Source organism: Tasmannia lanceolata, unplaced genomic scaffold (genome assembly GCF_043159265.1).
Source record: "Tasmannia lanceolata isolate RefF3 unplaced genomic scaffold, GAP_Taslan_0.1 ptg000016l, whole genome shotgun sequence".
In the NCBI taxonomy this organism is placed as follows: domain Eukaryota; kingdom Viridiplantae; phylum Streptophyta; class Magnoliopsida; order Canellales; family Winteraceae; genus Tasmannia; species Tasmannia lanceolata.
The window spans coordinates 9,066,722-9,086,360 of NW_027518693.1; the positions used below are offsets into that span (position 1 = coordinate 9,066,722).

Consider the following 19,639-nt stretch of genomic DNA (forward strand, 5'->3'; position numbering starts at 1 on the left):
TCGACCGAAATCCAAATCCGGTCAATCCGAAATGGTATGAAATTTCTAACGAAATTTCGTTTTGCCTCGAAATTTTGTTCCGAATTTTCAAAATTTCGATCGAAATTTCATTTCCCCCCGAAATCCCGTTCCGAAATTTAAGGAATATCCCAAAAAAATATGGATTTTATCCCTTATTTAATATTATCCTAGAATTTCGGCCAAAATTATTGAAATTTTGACCGAGTTGAAGTATCTTTTAAATTGATTTTTATGGATTTCGCGTATCTTTTAAATTGATTTTTATGGATTTCGCGTATCTTTTAAATTGATTTTTATGGATTTCGCGGATTTCGCCTGAAATCCGACTAAATCAATGAACGACTATTTAATATTATCCTAGCCCTCCAATCGATATAGGCTAATCCTAGCCCTCCAATCAATAGAGGTTTCCATAATTATTGTTCCTCTTCAGTAATTATTAATATTATTTAATATTATCCTAGCCCTCCAATCGATATAGGTTGATCCAACCCCTCTAATCGATAGAGGTTTTCATAATTGTTGTTCTTCTTGAGGTGTCCGGAATTCGTCAATGTTTTGTCATTGTCATATGTCTTTACCTCTTCTTGATATTTTTTTTTCGTAATTGTCATAGACAGGTACCCCGTGTCGGTACTTTTCGTATATAGATTACGATTTTACCCTAAAGAAAGTAGTTAATATCATAACTTATTATTAAAGAGAATAGGCATAATACAGCTAGGATATAGATGGGATTTTTGGCAAAGGGTGGAAGAACTTAACCCACGATTCCGCCTTTATATATAGTAGTTAGATTTTGGTCATTTTATCCCCTTACGGGTCAGATTTAGATTTATAAATAACCTCTCGCAGAAAGGATTTATAAATCCAAAAAATTACACTAACATGAGGAATTTGTAAATCTTGTGGATTTCACTCAAATCCAAATCCAGATGTCATAAAGGTTTGCCAAACGCCGAATTTGGATTTAAAAATCCAAATTCACATCCAAATCCAAATCCAAGGGGTATCCAAACGGGTAAGAGAATTCCTAATATGGCTTTAAAAAATGTTGTACTTAGGAATGATATTGAATTCGTTGGAACTATCTACCAACAGAAGGTTAACAGACAGAGACAGGGTGGCTTCCCATCTTCTGCAGTACCCGTGGCAAGTTTAAGCTTACCGGAGGATTGGTACAGTTGATCTGATGGGCATTGCTAAGAAAACGGAAAAAAAAGGGGCTTCAACCATTGAGCCACGTCCACTAAAAGACAAACGGGGAGCTCAAATCCCCATAAAAGCAATAAATACACATTTAAAAAGGTCAAATCAAAGGTCATTTCAGCTCCGTTTTTATTTTCTAAACGGAATCCCGTTTTCAAAGTATTTTTGTTTGTAAAATGGGGGCTACAATGAACATGAGAATTTACGTGAAGAAAACGTCAATGGCCGGGAATCCCATGACCCCCTACTGTTTTCAGGAACAAATCAGAGGAGTATTGCATCCATCATATGATAAACAAGGTGTTCCTAGGTATTGATAATGAGACAAAGTCACCATATCCTATATGCTTAAAGTAGCTGTTCAAAATCTGCTTAGAGTTTTCTGGGCAGTGTAACCACCTTTTGATAGCTGCTTAAAGCATACTACTATTCCGGGCTCATGCTATGCATGGGTGTAAAATGATGAGCAGCTCGGATGCATAAGTGGGACACATTATCAACATTAAGGATAAAATGCCGACCTAATTCATTAAGTTATCTCTCCTTTGATGGGAGGAGTAGAGATGTCAAGAGATAAAGAAATTCCATGTGAAGAGGTCTTTGATCTGAGAAGGAAATAGTGCCTGTGATTCTATCAATCAAGCTATAAAGCCTTCATCGGGTTGGAAGCATTACTTTACGGATCTGAGCACATTGTCACAATTGCCAGATTGGAAACTCGGAATTAACAACGTGAGGATCTAATCTCCATGGTCGAAGTTAAGCTTCCGCTAATCACTCTAATTCTAGGATAACATCCCAGCTTTTGATAGCTAGCTGCTTAATGCATATAAGACAGGGCAACTTCGACACATTATCAAAACATGTTTGTGGAGATATCACTAGCCTAAAATTAAGGGAAAAGATAAAATAAGGAAAGAAAAAGGGAATAAGAAGGTGGCATGTGTCCCTAAATTCGATTGATCCGGACCGTCCATCTGTTGGGCTCTACCTTGGATAATTGAAGGCTCAAAAGTCACGTCAATTGGACAATCTAACACACAATAACATGAATTTTTGGTGCTTGAATATAAGCTTTGTTCACACTTAAAGTACCGTAATAGATGATATGATCATCCCATTGGCATGAATTTCGGGTGATTGGCGATCCAACACAGTGCCTATCATATGGATGGTACGGATCAACCAAAGGCGGGCGAGAGAGAGAGAGAGAGAGAGAGAGAGAGAGAGAGAGAGAGAGAGAGAGAGAGAGAGTTGGGGTGCAACTTGGGTCAGGTTGGGTCCGGTTGAGGCCAACCCAACTCAACCCGAACCAAGGAACCCATTTTCCAACCCGAACCCAACCCAAGTTTTAAAAGCCTAAAAAAATAAAAAAAATTAAAAAAAATTATGGTTACACTCGGGTCGTGTTGTCAAACCCTCAGCCCAAAACCGACCTGAAATCAACCCGGGTTGGGAAAAGTCAACCCAAACCTGAAACCAGCCCGGCCCGACCTTTTTTCAGGTCGAACCCGACCCGAGTTGCACCCCAGAGAGAGAGAGAGAGAGAGAGAGAGAGAGTGTGTGTTCTAACATTTCATTTCAGAGTATATTTTGTCTACAAAAAATAAAAGAATGAAATCTTCATGGGAAAAATAGAGGTTTGTCCTTCACAACAAATTGGTTTTGAGAGCTAAAATCTCTATTATGCCAGGAAATCTCACAATTCATGATGAATATGAGAAAACCCGCCAAGATTAGGACTCGACTATGTCAATTATACGCCTCCCAAAGGATCATTAATCGCCCACATTTAGCATGGAGGATACAACATGGTCAACCCATGCCGTGATTAATGCTTTCATCTTTCTTTCATGGGACCGTGTATCCAACGCACGCAATTCATCGATTTCCTCCCCCAATCTTTCATCAGCCAATAGATAAATAGGGGGACGATACATCTCGTTGTCATCCAACGGCTCAAAATCGATACCACATGCCATATAATCTGCCCCTGCCATTGCTAGAGCATCTAGCGACATGTCTAATTTGCCGTTTTCTATGGCCTGAAATCTTATATTTATAGCTTCAGCTAGGAGATGAAGGGTGAAACGTAGAAGTTTCTTTAACTTATGAATCTTAAGGTTACATATCCGTGAATATGATAATGGTATTTGACTTGGTTTATGAAGAATTTGAAAAACCTTAGTAAAAGAATTCCTAAACTCATCATCACATGGTAAACAAGGGAAACATAGAATTGCTGACGGCGGAAACTCTTTCACGTGTGGTCAAGACTTAACAGCTGTAGTTAGGAATGATATTGAATTCCTTGGAACTATCTACCAACACAAGGTTAATAGATAGAGACAAGGTGGCTCGAGGCGTACACTTGGCCAGTTTACCCGAGGATTGGTGCCGTTGATCAGATGGGCCAAAGGTGGAAATATTGATCCAAAAAACCACCCCGAAAAGGAATAAGAACAGAACAGAACAGTTAAGGCCAGCGAATACACCAAAAGCTAGCTCCAGAACTGTCCGAACGTGTTAGGTTATCCCTAAACAAGTCATGAAGGGTATAACAAACATACCTTGTCTCCACATTGGATCAAGAACGGGATCGGAGGGATCAAAAACTGCTAATTCGTATAGTTCTCGAATGAGTAATCGAAAAGATTGTGGAGCATCCTCGGGGTTCGGTATTGTACTATTGTTCCTCCAATGATCGTAGTACCAGGTGGCAGGGTCCCACTTAGTCCTTTACCTATGTTAGGGGTGCAACTTGGGTCGGGTTCAACCCAATTTTGGCTCGGGTTGGGAAAAGCCAACCCGATTTAATTTCAGGTTGGTCTGTTAGAGAATAGGACAGTTTTGACCGTGAAATATGATAACATCTATATCAGCCATTATATAGATGTTATCAAATTTGAAACCAACACAACCTGAGGAAATGCCAACCCAAGCCAACCCGAGCCAAAATCGGGTTGAACCCGTCGGGCAAGAGAGGGGGTGGGTGAATTTATCCTAAAAGAGACTGATTTATGACAATGTTTTGACAGTGGGCCTAACTCACCATGTTTTACAGTGCCGAACTCACCATGTTTTACCTGTCAAAGGCTATATTACAGTTAAAAAGGGATCCCCGCCAAACCCCAGCTTACCTATCAAAAGAAATTCAAAAGGTCACCGCAGCCAATCAAAGAATTGAAGTTAAAACAAGTTGAGTAGTCCCATTATCAAAACATGGTCGTAGGGATTTCAGTCCCCCAAACTATATCATGTAACTGTTAAAAAAAAACGCTCTCAAAGTTGGTTAAGTCTCCCAGTAAAGTGAAGAGTGAAGAAACTAGAGAGAGAGAGAGTCATAAAAACTAGAAGGCGAAAATAAAATGTTTGTGGTTTTTAGTAGGCTTTTTCAAAGCCCTCTTCCATGGATTATCACACAGTGATTAAAATGCTAATCCCCCAATTAGAGTTTAATTTACCTTGCTGAGTTCTTGTTAAAAACCTATTTGACCCTACTAAGTTAATCAAAAGCTTATTTAACTCGTCCAAGCTATTGTTGGGACCCCGGTAGAACTCACCCTTAAAAGGTAGCGATTAAGGGGAGGGTGTCCGATCTCTTATAAGCCCACCCTCATCTCTTTCCCTTTTCCAATGTGGGATCTTTGCTTTCAGGTGGAACACCAATAGTCTCCTCCTCTTCACAGAAGCAACATGGGAACTACGAGATCTTCGGTTTCCAGAAGGTGGATGTGAGAGTAGGGAAGTAGTCAAAGGGAGGTGACAAGCATGCAAGATGATGTCTAGGGAGAATAGGGGAAGAGCGGTAGTAGTGTTTAGTTGCGCGTCAAACCTCTAGAAGGCGTGTGGAAAATGTACGGGTGCCATTATTAGAATAAAGAGTGGAAGAGATAGAAAAGGAAGAGAGAGACTTTTCTTCCACCCAAAAACCTACATTTTGGAGATATTTGCTTGGGAGATGAGAGTGAGTAAAAAGCTCATGATTATATCCCCACGATGTCTAGAAGTCAAATGGAGTTTCAACTAAAATTTGGCAACCAAAAAGCGTCCAACATTCCATATTCTACGAATTTCCCAATCGTCTTCCATGGTTTTGGCCACCAAACAGGGCACGAGGGATTTATCTCCACCCTTACGAGCACGCAGGGGTTACCAATATCTTCCCCGACGGTTTTTCTCCGTCCTCGAGGGTACATAGGGGTTACTATGCCCGAGCTCTAATACCTCTTTTTGGGACCCGATCAAGTAGAACTCACCTTTAAAGCCTAGCCGTGAAGGGGAGGGTGCTCAAGCCCTTATAAGCCCATCCACATCTCTTTTAGTTTTTCAATGTGAGCTTTGTGTTTGAATGGAACCCCATCAGCTATGACAACATCAAACATTGACTCGCCCAAGTATTGTACCTTTTACCTTTGCCTAGTTTTGGTAAACAACCAATTACTCCAAAAGCTTAAGCTGTAGGAGATGGCATTATTTAGTCTTTTATACTTTAACACTCCCCCTCATGTGTGGCCCTTCTTTTTAGGGTTGGCCTACACGTGGCACAAGTGGCCCCTCTTTTGGGTTGGCCATTACATGTGGATTTTTAATGTTAAGGAGTTTTGAACCCAGGACAATTACTCTGATAACATGTGAAACAACTAATTACTGTAAAAGCTCTGCTTAGTTGAGGTACTTCCTTGAGGTACGTGCCTGAGTGAGTAGTTTCTAATTTCATGAGGACCGGTGCTCAAAACCGACCCATCATGTCTTGCCCATAGAGGCTTTCTTTTGTCCAACCACAGTGACCCATGAGGTTCGATGCTCAAAACCGACCTACAAAAACTCACCCATCGTGGCTTCATTCTCATCTAGTTCATTGAGGCTATGATTTATGGCTTTTAAGCCCTCTTCATGATAAGCGTCTTCTTCAACAATCAACATCAGCTATCATCATCAAAGGATCTTTTTTGAGGTGAGGATTTTTGTGTGAGGTGGGGATGGGGATTAGGTATTCCCCACAGGACGGGACGGGGAATGCAGCATCCAGCCCCGCCCCGTGGCCAGCCCTAGGTGATCATGTATTTATGTCTATTATGTGAAAATATAGTGTCCTTAAATTTATACACTTGATGACATAAAGTTAGAGATTTTGGTTTGAAGATTTTTTTTTCCCTACATTCTTTAGAATTAGTCACTATCCTATCTTAAAAAAATGAAAACCGGACCCAACCCAAGAAACTATCTTGGGTAGAGTCGGGTTTTTGTAGTGATATTTGTTTCTCATTAGTCCCGACCCGAGTTGCACCCCAACTTATCATTGTATTCAAATGGTAAGGATCTATTTTTGTGTCCCATATGAGGAAATGCATGTGCCATCAAGACCACTGATCCTGTATAACATACCGAGACATGGTCTTGGACCAATGAGAAACAAATATCACTACAAAAATCAATCAAAAAAAAATATCACTACAAATATAAACAGTTTAGCTTTTCTTGACTGAACCTTTTAGCAATTTTTGCATTGCGAATCCAAATTTATATAAGCTCCAAGATAAAATCACAATGTGCGGTGAAAGAAATTGCAGAGAGAGACCCTGATCGAGAATTTTAGGTGAAAAAACCTTCAAGATGAGAAGTCCATGGTTGTGGCCAAGAATACCATGAACTCCTATGGTTTGAAGGAAGAATTTAGACCTGTTTGGATTGCACAAGTTTTCTGGAAAAGTTTGGAAGAGACCATTGTCTAACAGTTCATGTTTTTCCATTGTTTGATACTTTGATTACATATGAAAAAAAGTGAGTTGAACCCCTAAGTTGAAGATTTATTGATCTATCTACAGGGACCTTTAATTTATGAAGGCCCTTGCATCTATCATTCCTCTTAATTTATAAATATATACCTAGATTTTTTTTCATTTCCCTCTGAATCTTGGAAATAAAAATATTTCCTCGAGAAATACTACTTTTATTGCAATCCAAAAACACGGCCTCTGGCCCTGTTTGGATTAGAAGAATTTTCGGGAACAAATTTGGAAAGGAAAAATATTTCTGAAATTTCTTACATTTTTTATACACAAAAAAGATAGCTTGAACCAACCCTATTTAAATTTTAATTACAGGACTCAAAATTAACTAATCATATCATTTCCCTATAAATCATGAAAAGAAGAAAAAAAAATCCCAAGAATTTTTTCCATCAGAAATGTTTTTCTTGCAATTCAAACAGGACTTAGAGAATTATTTCATCCATTACATAATAAACAAGGGCCGATGATATTTTCACCCCCTCGCATGTGCTCCCCCTCTTGTAATGTGATTTGACGTCAAAAAGAGTTAAAGTTACCCACTTTTCACGTCAAATCACGTTATAAGGGGAGCGTGCGCGTAATTCAGGGAAGTGAAAATATCATCATTTCCTAAACAAGGTGTTCGTTGGTAACTTGGGGAGCTGAATCTGGTTGAATTGTGATGCCGTTAATAAATAAATTTTATAATAAAGTTAGGCAATTGGTGTTGATTATGAGACAAAGTCACTGTGTCTTACGTGCTTCAAGTAGCTGTCTAAAGCTGCGACCTCAAGGTTGAGGATGATTAAAGCATATAAGGCAAGATGACTTCAACTCGCTATCAAAACATGTTCGTGCAGATATCACTAGCCTAAAAATAAGGGGAAAAAAATAAGGAAAAAAAAAGAAAGAATAAAAAAATAAATACAATGAGGCATGCCAAATACTCAATACTCAATAGTGTCTGTAAATTCGATTGATCTTGACCATCCAAAAATGCATTTTAGTGATCCAACGCAGGGCCTATCAAATGGACCGTACGGATCAACCAAAGGAGGAACTAGAGAGAGAGAGAGAGAAATCATTTCATTTCCTCGAGATGTCAAGATTATAATTTTTATGAGATTACAACAAATAAAAGAATGAAATCTTCATGGGAAAAATAGAGGTCTATCCTTCACAACAAATTGATTTTCTATTTACCCAAGAAATCTCTCAAACAATTTCCTTAGCTATGTCAATAATCCGCTTCTCAAAGGATCATTGATCCCCAACATGTAGCATAGAGGACACAACATGCTCAACCCATGCCATGACTAATGCTTTCATCTTTCGTTCATCCGGCCGTGTATCCGACGCACGTAATTCGTCGGTTCCCTTCCCAGATCTTTCATCAACCAGTAGATAAGGAGGGGGACTATACATCTCGCCATCATCCGACGCCTCAAAATCGATATCACATTCCATGTAATCCGCCCCTGCCATTGCTAGAGCATCTATCGACATGTCTGATTTGCCACTTTTCATGTAATATATGCCCGGAAATCTTATATTTATAGCTTCAACTGTAGCTTCAGCTAGAAGATGAAGGATGAAACGTAGAAGTTTCATAAACTTACGAATCCTAAGGTTACATATCCGTGAATATGAAAATGGTATTTGACTTGGTTTATGAAGAATATGGAAAACCTTGGTTAAAGAATTCCTAAACTCAGCATCACATGGTAAACAAGGGAAATATGGGTTTATTTGAGGAATTGCTGACTGCAGAAACTCTCACGTGTGGGTAAGATACTTAACAGCTGTAGTTAGGAATGATATTGAATTCCTTGGAACTATCTACCAACACAAGGTTAATAGATAGAGACAAAAGGTGGCTAGCCGTATCCAGTTTACCGGAAGATTGGGACCGTTGATCAGATGGGCCATAGCTGGAAAGTAAGATCCAAAAAGCACCCTGAAAAGGAATCAGAACAGAACTGTAAGGCTCCGTTTGGATGCAGATAGTTACCTTGTAGATTAGTGGTACAGTAAGGCTCCGTTTGGATGCAGATAATTACCTTGTAGATTAGTGGTATGAGCAGTCAATAGGGAGGAGACCAACATTTATAATGCTTGATCTACCTAGACAGAAGTCAGTGAATGGTAACCAATACAAATTTGGCATGTTCCGCCCATTTATCCTTTTTCCTTGTTAGGTACCTAACCAATACACCGGAAGTTCAAGAGTTGTAGAAACGCATTAGGCTAGGCCGTTTAAACCTGTCCCATATTAGGCTGGGTCCCACTTAGTCCCATACCTAAGCCTCGCTTTTTTATCTGGTCCTGTGTTATGCGCTCGAACACAGGACGTGATGGTGTGATGGCTACGAATTTGGGCTGAATTCTCATAGCGAATCAGAGTTGTTCCATGCAATTTGTTCTCCCTTTCTTTTCTTTCCTTTTTCATTTTTTTTTAGCTCCAACAGAAAGAGAATGAGAAGTTGAAAAACATGCCCTATATAATTCAAATGGATCGTGACCAAGACATAGGTGGATCCGACCTAAAATGGACCCATTAACAGCCCAACTAAAAAGGATGACACCCAAACAAGCCCTAGCCAAAAATAGTTACATTCACTCAACTCCATTTGCAAACAGGGGTACAGAGAAGGGATACACAAAAACTTACAACAGCAATACATCATATAATCAGAGAATATCAGCAAGCCTGCTGTCAGTCTTGTTTTGAGAGTCTTCTCTAGTGGGAACTAGAAAGGTTTTGCTTTCCATGACCTTTTCCTGACCCAAAAACAGAGACATTTTCTTCCTCCAAATTCAAACCATAATGCTGGGTGTAGTCTATTTTTAGCTATCTTCCACCGGACAATTCCATCGCTTCCTGATTGAGTACTGAATCTTCATGCCAATCGAATCTCACGTGCACTCTCTCGTACTCTACTCTTCGAGTCACTTCGACCTGTTGCCACTCCTCCCACCTCTCAGCCAGCCCTTCCCCTTCAAGCATCCTGACTACCTCCGACATTATTGGACGGTCCTCGGGCGAAGCTTGGGTGCAGAGCAAAGCAATTTGGATCATCATCTCCACCTCCATATCATCATAATTCCTATCCAGATTAGGATCTATGATTGCTTCCAATCGCTTTTCTCTCTCCAGCTTCTTCACCTTGATAAAGGAAACAGAGAAATTATAAATCGAAAGGAACTCGACCCATATGTAGAAATAATTAAGAGAACAAGTTTCAGAGAGTGAGTTACATGTAACTTGAGCACTTTCAATCGAAAACTATGATTTCTTGACATTGGACTTTCTATGACCACCTCCATATCATCATAATAGTTACAAACTAACTGATTGTACTTTTTATGACCACCTCGTCATCAGGTTCTGCCCTCTATATTTATTATTAATATTTCCACCATCAAGAAAAAAAAAATCAACCTCTACAGTGTCCAACACTTGCAAGAAACAACATTGGAACATTTACAGGATGCATGCACCTTTATCAAAAATTACAGTGATGGAAATATTTAATCAGCAATATTTCTAAGTCAAAGACCTAACAGCTAAAATCTTTCATTGCTATATATAACATTGCTTCAAGAAATAATCTGCATCGTGTTCACCGTTATCCTCAAATCTATCCTGACATTTGTATCCTAGTGAGTGTTCCGGGGATGATGCACAAGGAATGCATATTTTTACCTAAAATTTCAGAACATATATATTTCCCCAAATTTTTATGCCAAATTAATTAAATTCTGTCTGAAATTTGTAAAGCTAAAGTAATCTTACATGATCAAGCAATAACACATCATCTTCTTCCTCCAAGCGTGAAAAATCTATCGCACGTTGCCCTGTCACAAGCTCTAGAAGCATGATCCCATAGCCAAAAACGTCAGTCCTCTCGGATGACTTTCCAGTGGATAAATATTCAGGTGCTATATGGCCCATCGTGCCACGTACTTGAGTTGTCACATTAGTTTTTCTAACGTCCACCAACTTTGCCAGGCCAAAATCCCCTACAACTGGTTCAAAATCTTCATCCAGTAAAACATTAGCAGCTTTAACATCACGATGAATAATTTTGGGATTGCAATGTTCATGAAGGTACTCTAGTCCACGAGCTGTGCCTAAAGCCACTCGCTTTCTGGCAGACCAATGTAAGACAGATTCACCAGGTTTAATCTCTGCATTAGTTAAAGCAACAAGCATATACCATTAGCCAAAAGACGATATTGAACCATTACACTAGGCCAATCTAGCACAGGTTCATCAGGTTTAATCTCTGCATTAGTTAAAGCAACAAGTATATACCACTAAATAAAAGACAATATTGAACTGCTACAGTACATCAAGAATTAGAATCAGTACAACCAATTCATAGAACTTTGGTGAGCATGGCTAACTGATAATATTTTAAAAGAGGTCCACACGACCCATGTCTCCGTCTTTATAGATATGGTCATGGAAAACTATGGGAATGAATACTACAGCACTATGTGAAAGTGCTTCTCACAAGCATACTGGGTTAACTGTATAAATTACCCATCTAAGTTATTCTGTAACCAGTATACTTGATTCGTAACTAATACTGAATCTCAGTTAGAGAACTTCAGATTTATGGAATCTGTTAGTGGAACTAATCACATAAAGACCTTTTCTAACACTAAAGCAGAATTGTCAACTATCAATCTCCTCTGCAGTTTACAAGAAAGAATTGAGTATTGTATTAGTTACTGTGTCCAAGTTTAACTTGTTTGTACCTTGTATTACTTTATTCATTATACTTTATGTAAGACTGTTTAAGTAATTTTTCCCAAATATGTAATTTGTAATAGAAGACTAAAATTGCAAATTATGCGTACATGAGCGCATTTGACCTATCATGTAATTGGTTTGAACTATGTCATCTAAATATAGTAAAAAATATTTGTCTCGAGAATTTCACAGGAAGGATGTATCTCGGAATTTTTTAATTTTTTTATTATTTTTGGGTCCATATTAAAAAAAACTAGAAAAATATAAATATTCAGGACAACAAATAATATTGTGAATTCACCGTAATATTTGTGATATTTTTGTGGTAAAAAAATAAGAAGATATCTCGATATTTTTAGAACCTCGGGAAATTTTCGGGATTTTGGTACTTGATCCAAACTACGAAAAAAAAAAGTGATATTTTCATAAATGTTTGAGATATTTGTGACTGTGTCTAAAAGCTGCAAAAATAGGTCTCATAAAAGAGAGAATCCAAAGACTTTATTTTTTTATAACATATGAAGCTGAAGAATATTGCAGAAAATAGTTCATCTATTATGATTTGTGGTCAACATCACATTTATACACAAGTTATTGAAAACATTAGTACCTCGTAAGCGGTATGCGACACTTAGGTTTTGCATAAAAGGATAAACCAGAAGTCGTTCTGATGGAGTAGTACAGTAGCCTATCAACCTTAAGAGATTCCTGTGAACAGCTACACTTATCATCTCAACCTCACGTAGGAAAGCTGCCTCCCCTCCAGGGCTTTCATAATCGATAAGTCTTTTCACTGCAATTTTTGTATTATCTGCAAGCACTCCTTTATATACCTTTCCAAAGCCTCCCTGTCCAAGAACAAATTTCTCACTGAAGTTATCGGTTGCAAGCTCTAGTTCTCTCCATGAAAATCTTTTCAGTTGTTTGAATGTGATTCTGCGGTCAACTTCACCTAAAAGTCAAACAAAACATAAGATGGATCAGCAACTTTCACATGAAATCGGAGAACTATAATCATAATTTGAAAGCATCATTAATAAAATACTACTTTATACAAATGGGATTTGCTAGGGACCATCACACAAGGCATTTTGCGGTGCTGTTGCATGAGAGCAGCCACATAGGCTCACTTTTCAACAGATTCTGTCTTATTCATTTAATTTATCTGAGGTGGCTGCACTCTCATGCAACAGACGGTTCATGAAATGCCTTCTGCGATGGTCCCTAGCAAAGCCCTATACATATTTTTTTTTTAAACTAATTTATAAAAACCATAGAAATAGGAAGCAATCTTGTAATATCAATACAATTTGATGCAAACAATTTTCATCACTTTTTCAGAAATGGAAATATCTTATTTTATGATTACAGAAAGATAGATGACATTCAAACTCCCTTGTTTTGATATTGCAGCCTTCTCTTTAGTTTACACTTCTCTCGTTGGGTCGCAATCCCCAACAAGCTATTTATCTCCAATCAGAGTTTAAAATGACGAGATAACTGCCAATATCAAAAGAAGGGAGTGCCAATATTGTCTCCCTTACGGAAGTTTAAACATAATTGCCTTTTAATCTATGTTGAATGGGCATGGATACATGTTGGATTCCAATATACACAGTTCCACATATTTACACATCGAAACAGCAAATCTTAAATTGTTTTTTAAGTGAAATGCATTAGAATACTAACAATAAATTTTTGTTTAAAAAAAAATCTCTATCGCTAGTGCATCCTTAGAAATTTCAAGTCATAAGCTGATCAACTTCAGTGCAGCCAGCTAACAGTGCAGAGGGTATTTTCCATTAAAATATCGAAACATAAAATGGATGATTGACACTGATAGGAATCTCTATCGAAAACTCAGAGAAATTTTCGGTCTTATTATTATTTATCAAGCTTCAAATTGCAAATGGAATTAAAAAATTGCTGAGATGAAAATAAATTACATGAGTTTTTAAGTATACATTAACCCAGCATGCCAGAAAATAGATCCAAATAAAATATAAAAGAAAAAGCAATACAGAAATTGGGGTCTTTATCTACACTGCACACTATACTTGAGCATAGCAATTGAAACCACATTAGCTAGTCAAATGAGTAGTTGACTAAGGACAAAACCAAACCTGCAACATCCTCAAACACTTCACGCCGGTAACCTTTATTCCTACCCTTCCACAGCAGAACCAGCAATCCGACACAAAGGAGTCCAACTACTCCTCCAATACTTCCAATAACAATTCCAATCTTTGACTTATGTGAAACACCTGCCAGAAGAAGGAAAACATAAGGGCATCATTTCAATCAAACAAAAGGTATAACTGAATGTTCACAAAAACAAGTTCTCCCAAAAACATGTAGTATATCAAATAAATAATTTCAGATTACCTGGATCAGAAGAATTTGAAGCACACAGGTGTGTAAAATTTATGCCACAATTCAAATTGTTCCCTGTAAAACTTCATAAAGTAACCCCAATCAGATAAACTGAAACAAAATAAATCTTAATGATGTTTATGATGTGTATAGCACCCAAAAAAAAAATCAATCATACTTGTATTGGTTAATATTGAACAAACGATCCGGTACCCGACCACTGAGATCATTGAAAGCTAGCTGACTGCCAAGAAAGTGCAAATGACATGCAGTCTAATACTTGAGAAGATTATTCATAATAAAACAAACACTAAGCGAACTGTCAAACTACACTGAATACACATTATATTTCCACATCAGCACCGCATAAAAGAAAGTAGCACGTACAAATTGATCAACTTTGGAAGGTTTGCAATGGAGTCGGGAATTTTTCCACGCAGATTATTTTGACTCAAAATCCTGTTCAAATTTTCACATAAATAGCAATTCTACATAAGAAAATCATAGAACTGCTCCCAAAGAGAAGCTAAGTAGTTCACACACTTAACCATTACAAACAATGAAACTTACAAGAATTGAAGGTTGGTGAGATGGCCAAGGGAATCTGGTATGTCTCCACTTAAACGGTTATTTTCCAAATCCAAGTTCGTTAGACTTGACAAATTCCCAAACTCATGTGGTATCTCACCTGTTATGTTGTTACCTTTCAACACACTGCAAGATGAATGTATCCAATAAATGTTGGAAGTCAATTTATTTCATGCAAAAAGAAAGTCAATGATGAACTAAAATGTCTTGCTTCAAATATCAATGCCAACAAACAGTGAAGATTAACCAAAGAGATAAAATATGAAAAAAAAAATCCTTAGAAACCAAGATAACAATATTGATTGCAATAGTTAGAAGTCCTGAGACAACCCCAAAAGAAGGTGATTATATAATGAGATCAATAGATTCTTGGCCTCCAAAGAAGATGTGTTGAGATAGCTCCAATGGAAATGCTACCAAAATCGGTCCATCTTCAGTCAGTAGAAAGTTCACATGATTCCAAGACATAGAGAACCCTAAGCATTTATAAAGTTCACTGTGACTAGGCTCAATCTAGAAAAGTCAGATGTCATCCTCTTCCAAAGCAAAAAAAAATGTAGAAGGTGCCTCAAGTTTGTCAGATGGACCATAATCGACAAACAAAGAAATTGCTGCACAAAATTTCGAAATAGATGTTAGAAACATACACCTGAATAACTAGAAAGTACCAAAAATGATTAAAAGAAATCACTTATAGATTGCTGGAAAAAGGGATGGAAAATTTCTTGGAAGTGCTACGAAAACTGTGCTTTACAACTGTCTTTTTACATAAAAAGGTTTCCAAAAAAAAATCGAGTACATTTTGTAGGAAAAACAGTTCCCCTTTCTATGCTCTTTGTCAGAGACTCATCGTTTGTATGATGCTTAGGTTTTGAATTTGAAATTCCCATTACTCTTCAAATTGAAATGAAAAGTGGGCTCAACTTCGATTCAACTAGATAGGCCTACAAAGCATGTTGACAGAGATTAAAAATCTTAAATGTTTTTCTATAGGGGTTTCCAAAAAAAAATCATGGAAAAGCAGGAAAAGGTGTTTATTTGATTTGTAGTGTTTTTCGATTTACATCATATTAGGGCAGGATTTCTTTTCTTCTTTTTTTTTGGCTTTCGAGAGAAAAATAACTTGATACATTGTAAATCATACACGTTTCCATTTTTTGTCGTTTTGACCATTTCGGTCGAATTTCGGGAATTTCGATCAAACCTCAATGGAAATAATAAAGTGCAAGGAATCCATTGGGATTTCATTTCGGTGGGATGGAAACAAAAACACTTCAGTCATTTCGGTGAAACTTTAAAACCATGCCCAAAAGAAGTGGCTTCAAGTGGAAATAATTGCAATTCAGAGCTTCAATTTAATGCTAACCCATCATCTATACGTACAGGGAAGAAAGAGTCTTCAGAACTCCAATTTGAGGCGACAAGGTTCCAGAGAAACTCATGGAAGACAATGTTCTGCAATCAAGCATAAATGTAACAGATAACAATACAATATGTTAGAGCCCTGCTATCTGAAATCCTTCTTTATTCTTTCTGAATATAAATGGCTTCAGGAAAAATAGTTCTTGGATTGGAGATCCATGAATTGTAAACATCACAGAATAGTATGTGTATCATGGTAAAACAAAACTTACCAAATCAGAAAACTTACAAGGAAATGACATTGTTATTCACACAAATAACGGAAGTCCAAGTGCATGGATTAACTTGATTTTGGTTCCAATTCGTGAGCTGATTAGAAGAGGCATTTAATGATAACTTCAATGCAAACAGCGCATTTCCTGAAAATGTTTAGGCTTACTCAACCAGTTGTCCAATGAAGAAATCAACAGAAAAGAATTTGAGAAGTGGCCTTTCAGTTACTCTATGATCCGTTCGAAATATTTTTATTACACAGGCAAGGTCTTGCATCAATGCACCTAAATTTTCATAATAAGCACAATAAAAACACCATTGATTAAAAGAATACTACACATTATCTCTAAAATTCCCTCTTAAGCTGAGACTGGGAAATGAACACTGAAAGCTTGTCACAAACATAAAATATTTACATCCACATAAAGCACTTTAGTCGGAAGAGATTTAAATTATTGGGCCCACCATCGAAGGACATGGAACAAAAATTGATAGGTCGGACAATTGCTAATCAGCCAGTCAGTGGATTCCGACTTGTTGAACATAAATCAATGCTCATTTTGTCTTTCATCGTCCATTTGCAAGCCATTGACTGGTTAGGATCATCCAATTAGAGTGATGTTTTGGGTCATGGTAAACCTACAGTGGGCCCAACATATGGATAGTAAAGACCAATGATCACATTATCTACAGGTATGACAGGGTGGGCATCTCATAGGATCATTCCTCTTGATTAAATATCAAACAAATAAAATTTACATACCTTGATAATCAGATGCCTCAAAAGAATGCAGAAAAGCCAACATAAAACATGCATAAACCAATTTCATCTTTGCTTAGACCATTATGACTGATTATTTCAGAGAGTTGTATGAACTCCAATGCACTCTTCAATGGATTCTCTTCCCTGCATAGATGTGCCACATGTGAAGGGGAAAAGTATGAGATACTGGACATTTGTAACTAGAAACATTTCTGCGCAGCAAATAGAAAACAATTGTAAACAAAATTGGGCTTTTTGAATACGGAATAAAGAGTTTTTGAGAAAAGTCTCCCTTCTTATCTTGTGTTTTGGGAAGAAGAAGAAGTAAGTTTTTAGAGAAAAGTCTCCCTCTTTATCTTGTGTTTTTGGGCCAATTGTAAGTTGTTTTTAGGAATTTTAAAGTTTTGCTTTCCTAATTTTAATAGAAGTTGGAAACGTCCACTGCTTCTATAAAAGACCATCAATTGTGAACGAAATTGGGCTTTTTGAATATGGAATAAAGAATTTTTATTTATTTTTCTTTTGTGGCGAAAAGTCTCCCTTTTTATCTTGTTTTTTTTGGGAAGAAGAAGTAAGTTTTGTCCATGAAAACTTCTTGTTTTCTTTAGTTATCTAATCTGTTTTTATGCCGATTTTATCACTTGTTTCATGCAAGTTTTTCACCATTGAAGCAGCCCTCTTCCCAAACTAAAAAATTGACCTAAAATTTTAGTGTGCACAGAATTACAAATAAAGGAGTAAGTAGGAGTGAAGCCTTGATAAAGATTAGACTGCTGTAATTATTTAATTTGATATAATTTCATGTAGTCTTTAATCTAGTTTTCTTCAACTTTATTCCATGGATTCACAAACCATACAAAAAAAGATATAATCACATGAATTTACCAAAAAGAGCTCAGAAATCAGCACAATAAAACTCTCAAAAAAGGAAAAAAAAAAAACAGAAACAAAGAAGAGGTGTCTGGTATCAAAACAAGGGGGCCTAAATATTAGCCCCCAGACAGAAATTTTTCCTAACCAGAAAAATGATTGAGCATCAGAAATCCATAGAGAGATCCAACAGATGAAGAGAAGCCCAAATTGAAATAACAAAAGAAATGACAGAAAACAATTAGACATGCAGTTGAAGAATTTGGTACCTTCCAAGAGATTCGATTCTAGAAAAGAGGGGGTGGAAAGATTTTTCTGCAGCGAGAGAGAGAGAGAGAGAGAGAGAGAGAGAGGGCCAATTATTAGAGACATGTGCATGCTTCTTGCATTTTACAACTCAACAAAACTCAACGGATCCACTCTGGGTCGAATCCACCCATGTCTATGACACCATAGACACAAATCCCTTATCGGTTGGATAGGATTCGGACTGTTATCTGGATCATATTTCACGTCTCTCGGTCATCCATTCAAGTGTCCTAGTGGGTCTAACTTGCACACAGTTAAAAGTTAAAAAACAGTCTCACAGAGAGTGAGCTGTACTGGAGACGCCCACTGGCTTATGGACTTAGGGTCAATGGTTAGAGAATAATATAAGAGGTGAGTTGAGACTGATGAGATGAATGCCAAAGTAATGAAAATAGGAATTGCTCGGGAAAAAAAACATATGGCTTAGTTTTACTAAAATACACTTGAAAAAATACTTAAAGTTATTCCGGCCTAGTGCACAAAGCTCCCGCCATTCCGGAGTCTGGAGAAGGCTAGATGTACGCAGCCTTACCACTGCTTTGTAGAGAGGCTGTTTCTGTGATGGTCTCTAGCGAATCCCGAAATAGTATAATAAAATCAGATTTAAGACTACCCCGCGGAACAGCAGAAGTATTTAAGATTTAAGTACCATCCGCTCTTCCGTGGGACAATCTTAAATTTTATTTTATTATACTATTAAGGGATTTGCTAGGGACCATCGCAGAAGTCATTACACAAAGTGTATGTTGCATGAGAGAGCAGCCACATCGGATGAATTAAATGAATAAATAAATAAGACAAAATCTGAGCATATGCGGCTGCTCTCTTGTGCAATAGATGCTCTTATGCGACTACCAAATCCCTAAACAGTATAAGAGGAATGATAGAGTGAACGGCGCCCTTGCAAAAACCAGCTAGGAAAAAAAAATTGTTAATGCCATTTCCATATTGTTGTGTGCCACCATAAATGCACATTCTTAATATGGACCATTGAGAGTGCCCTTGTAGATGGGTTTTGCAAGGGCGCCCTTCATTCTATCATTCCTCATTGTATAATAAAATCATATTTAAGACTGTCCCACGAACTTTTGTTAGTTGTTTGGATCCGATCGGAAATATTTTCGGACCCTATTATCGGGATTCAAATTGTGTCCATGGATCCTAGTAGTGTGTCTAGATACTGTCCGCTTAACTTCATATTCCCTTTTTACTTTGTTGCTTTTAATTTTACAAAGATTGAAGTTGGCCTTATTGGATCGTTTCAATTTCTTTCAAGGCAATTATTAATCCGATTAGTGGGTGTATTAATGAAAATTTATGGGTCTCATTTTTTTA

General features: G+C 37.4%; 1 protein-coding gene across 3 annotated transcripts; it reads right to left on the reverse strand.

The window, feature by feature from the left end:
• Positions 1 to 9,487: 9,487 nt before the first annotated feature.
• LOC143849003 (LRR receptor kinase SERK2-like) lies at positions 9,488 to 18,521 on the reverse strand. 3 transcript variants are annotated; one of them, XM_077358049.1, is made up of 12 exons: positions 18,265 to 18,521; positions 17,126 to 17,269; positions 16,379 to 16,508; positions 16,111 to 16,182; positions 14,710 to 14,853; positions 14,527 to 14,598; positions 14,318 to 14,383; positions 14,152 to 14,222; positions 13,890 to 14,030; positions 12,377 to 12,718; positions 10,801 to 11,195; positions 9,488 to 10,170 (listed from the first exon to the last, which is right to left on the reverse strand). In XM_077358049.1, the coding sequence occupies exons 2-12, from the start codon at positions 17,190 to 17,192 to the stop codon at positions 9,856 to 9,858; spliced, it is 1,815 nt and encodes a 604-aa protein (XP_077214164.1). In that variant the 5' UTR covers positions 17,193 to 17,269; positions 18,265 to 18,521; the 3' UTR covers positions 9,488 to 9,855. The 3 variants fall into 3 exon arrangements, with proteins under 3 accessions (XP_077214164.1, XP_077214165.1, XP_077214166.1); XM_077358050.1 differs by lacking the exon at positions 18,265 to 18,521 and adding an exon at positions 16,828 to 17,001 and having other exon boundaries at positions 17,126 to 17,263; XM_077358051.1 differs by lacking the exon at positions 18,265 to 18,521 and having other exon boundaries at positions 16,362 to 17,001; positions 17,126 to 17,263.
• Between the last annotated feature and the right edge of the window lie 1,118 nt (positions 18,522 to 19,639).

Coding starts and splice junctions, on each gene's coding strand:
- LOC143849003 (XM_077358049.1), bottom strand. CDS start 17,192: ATGAAATTGGTTTATGCATGTTTTATGTTGGCTTTTCTGCATTCTTTT. Junction 14,599..14,709: donor CTCACCAACCTTCAATTCTT/GTAAGTTTCATT, acceptor AAATTTGAACAG/GATTTTGAGTCAAAATAATC. Junction 14,223..14,317: donor TTCAATATTAACCAATACAA/GTATGATTGATT, acceptor TACTTTATGAAG/TTTTACAGGGAACAATTTGA.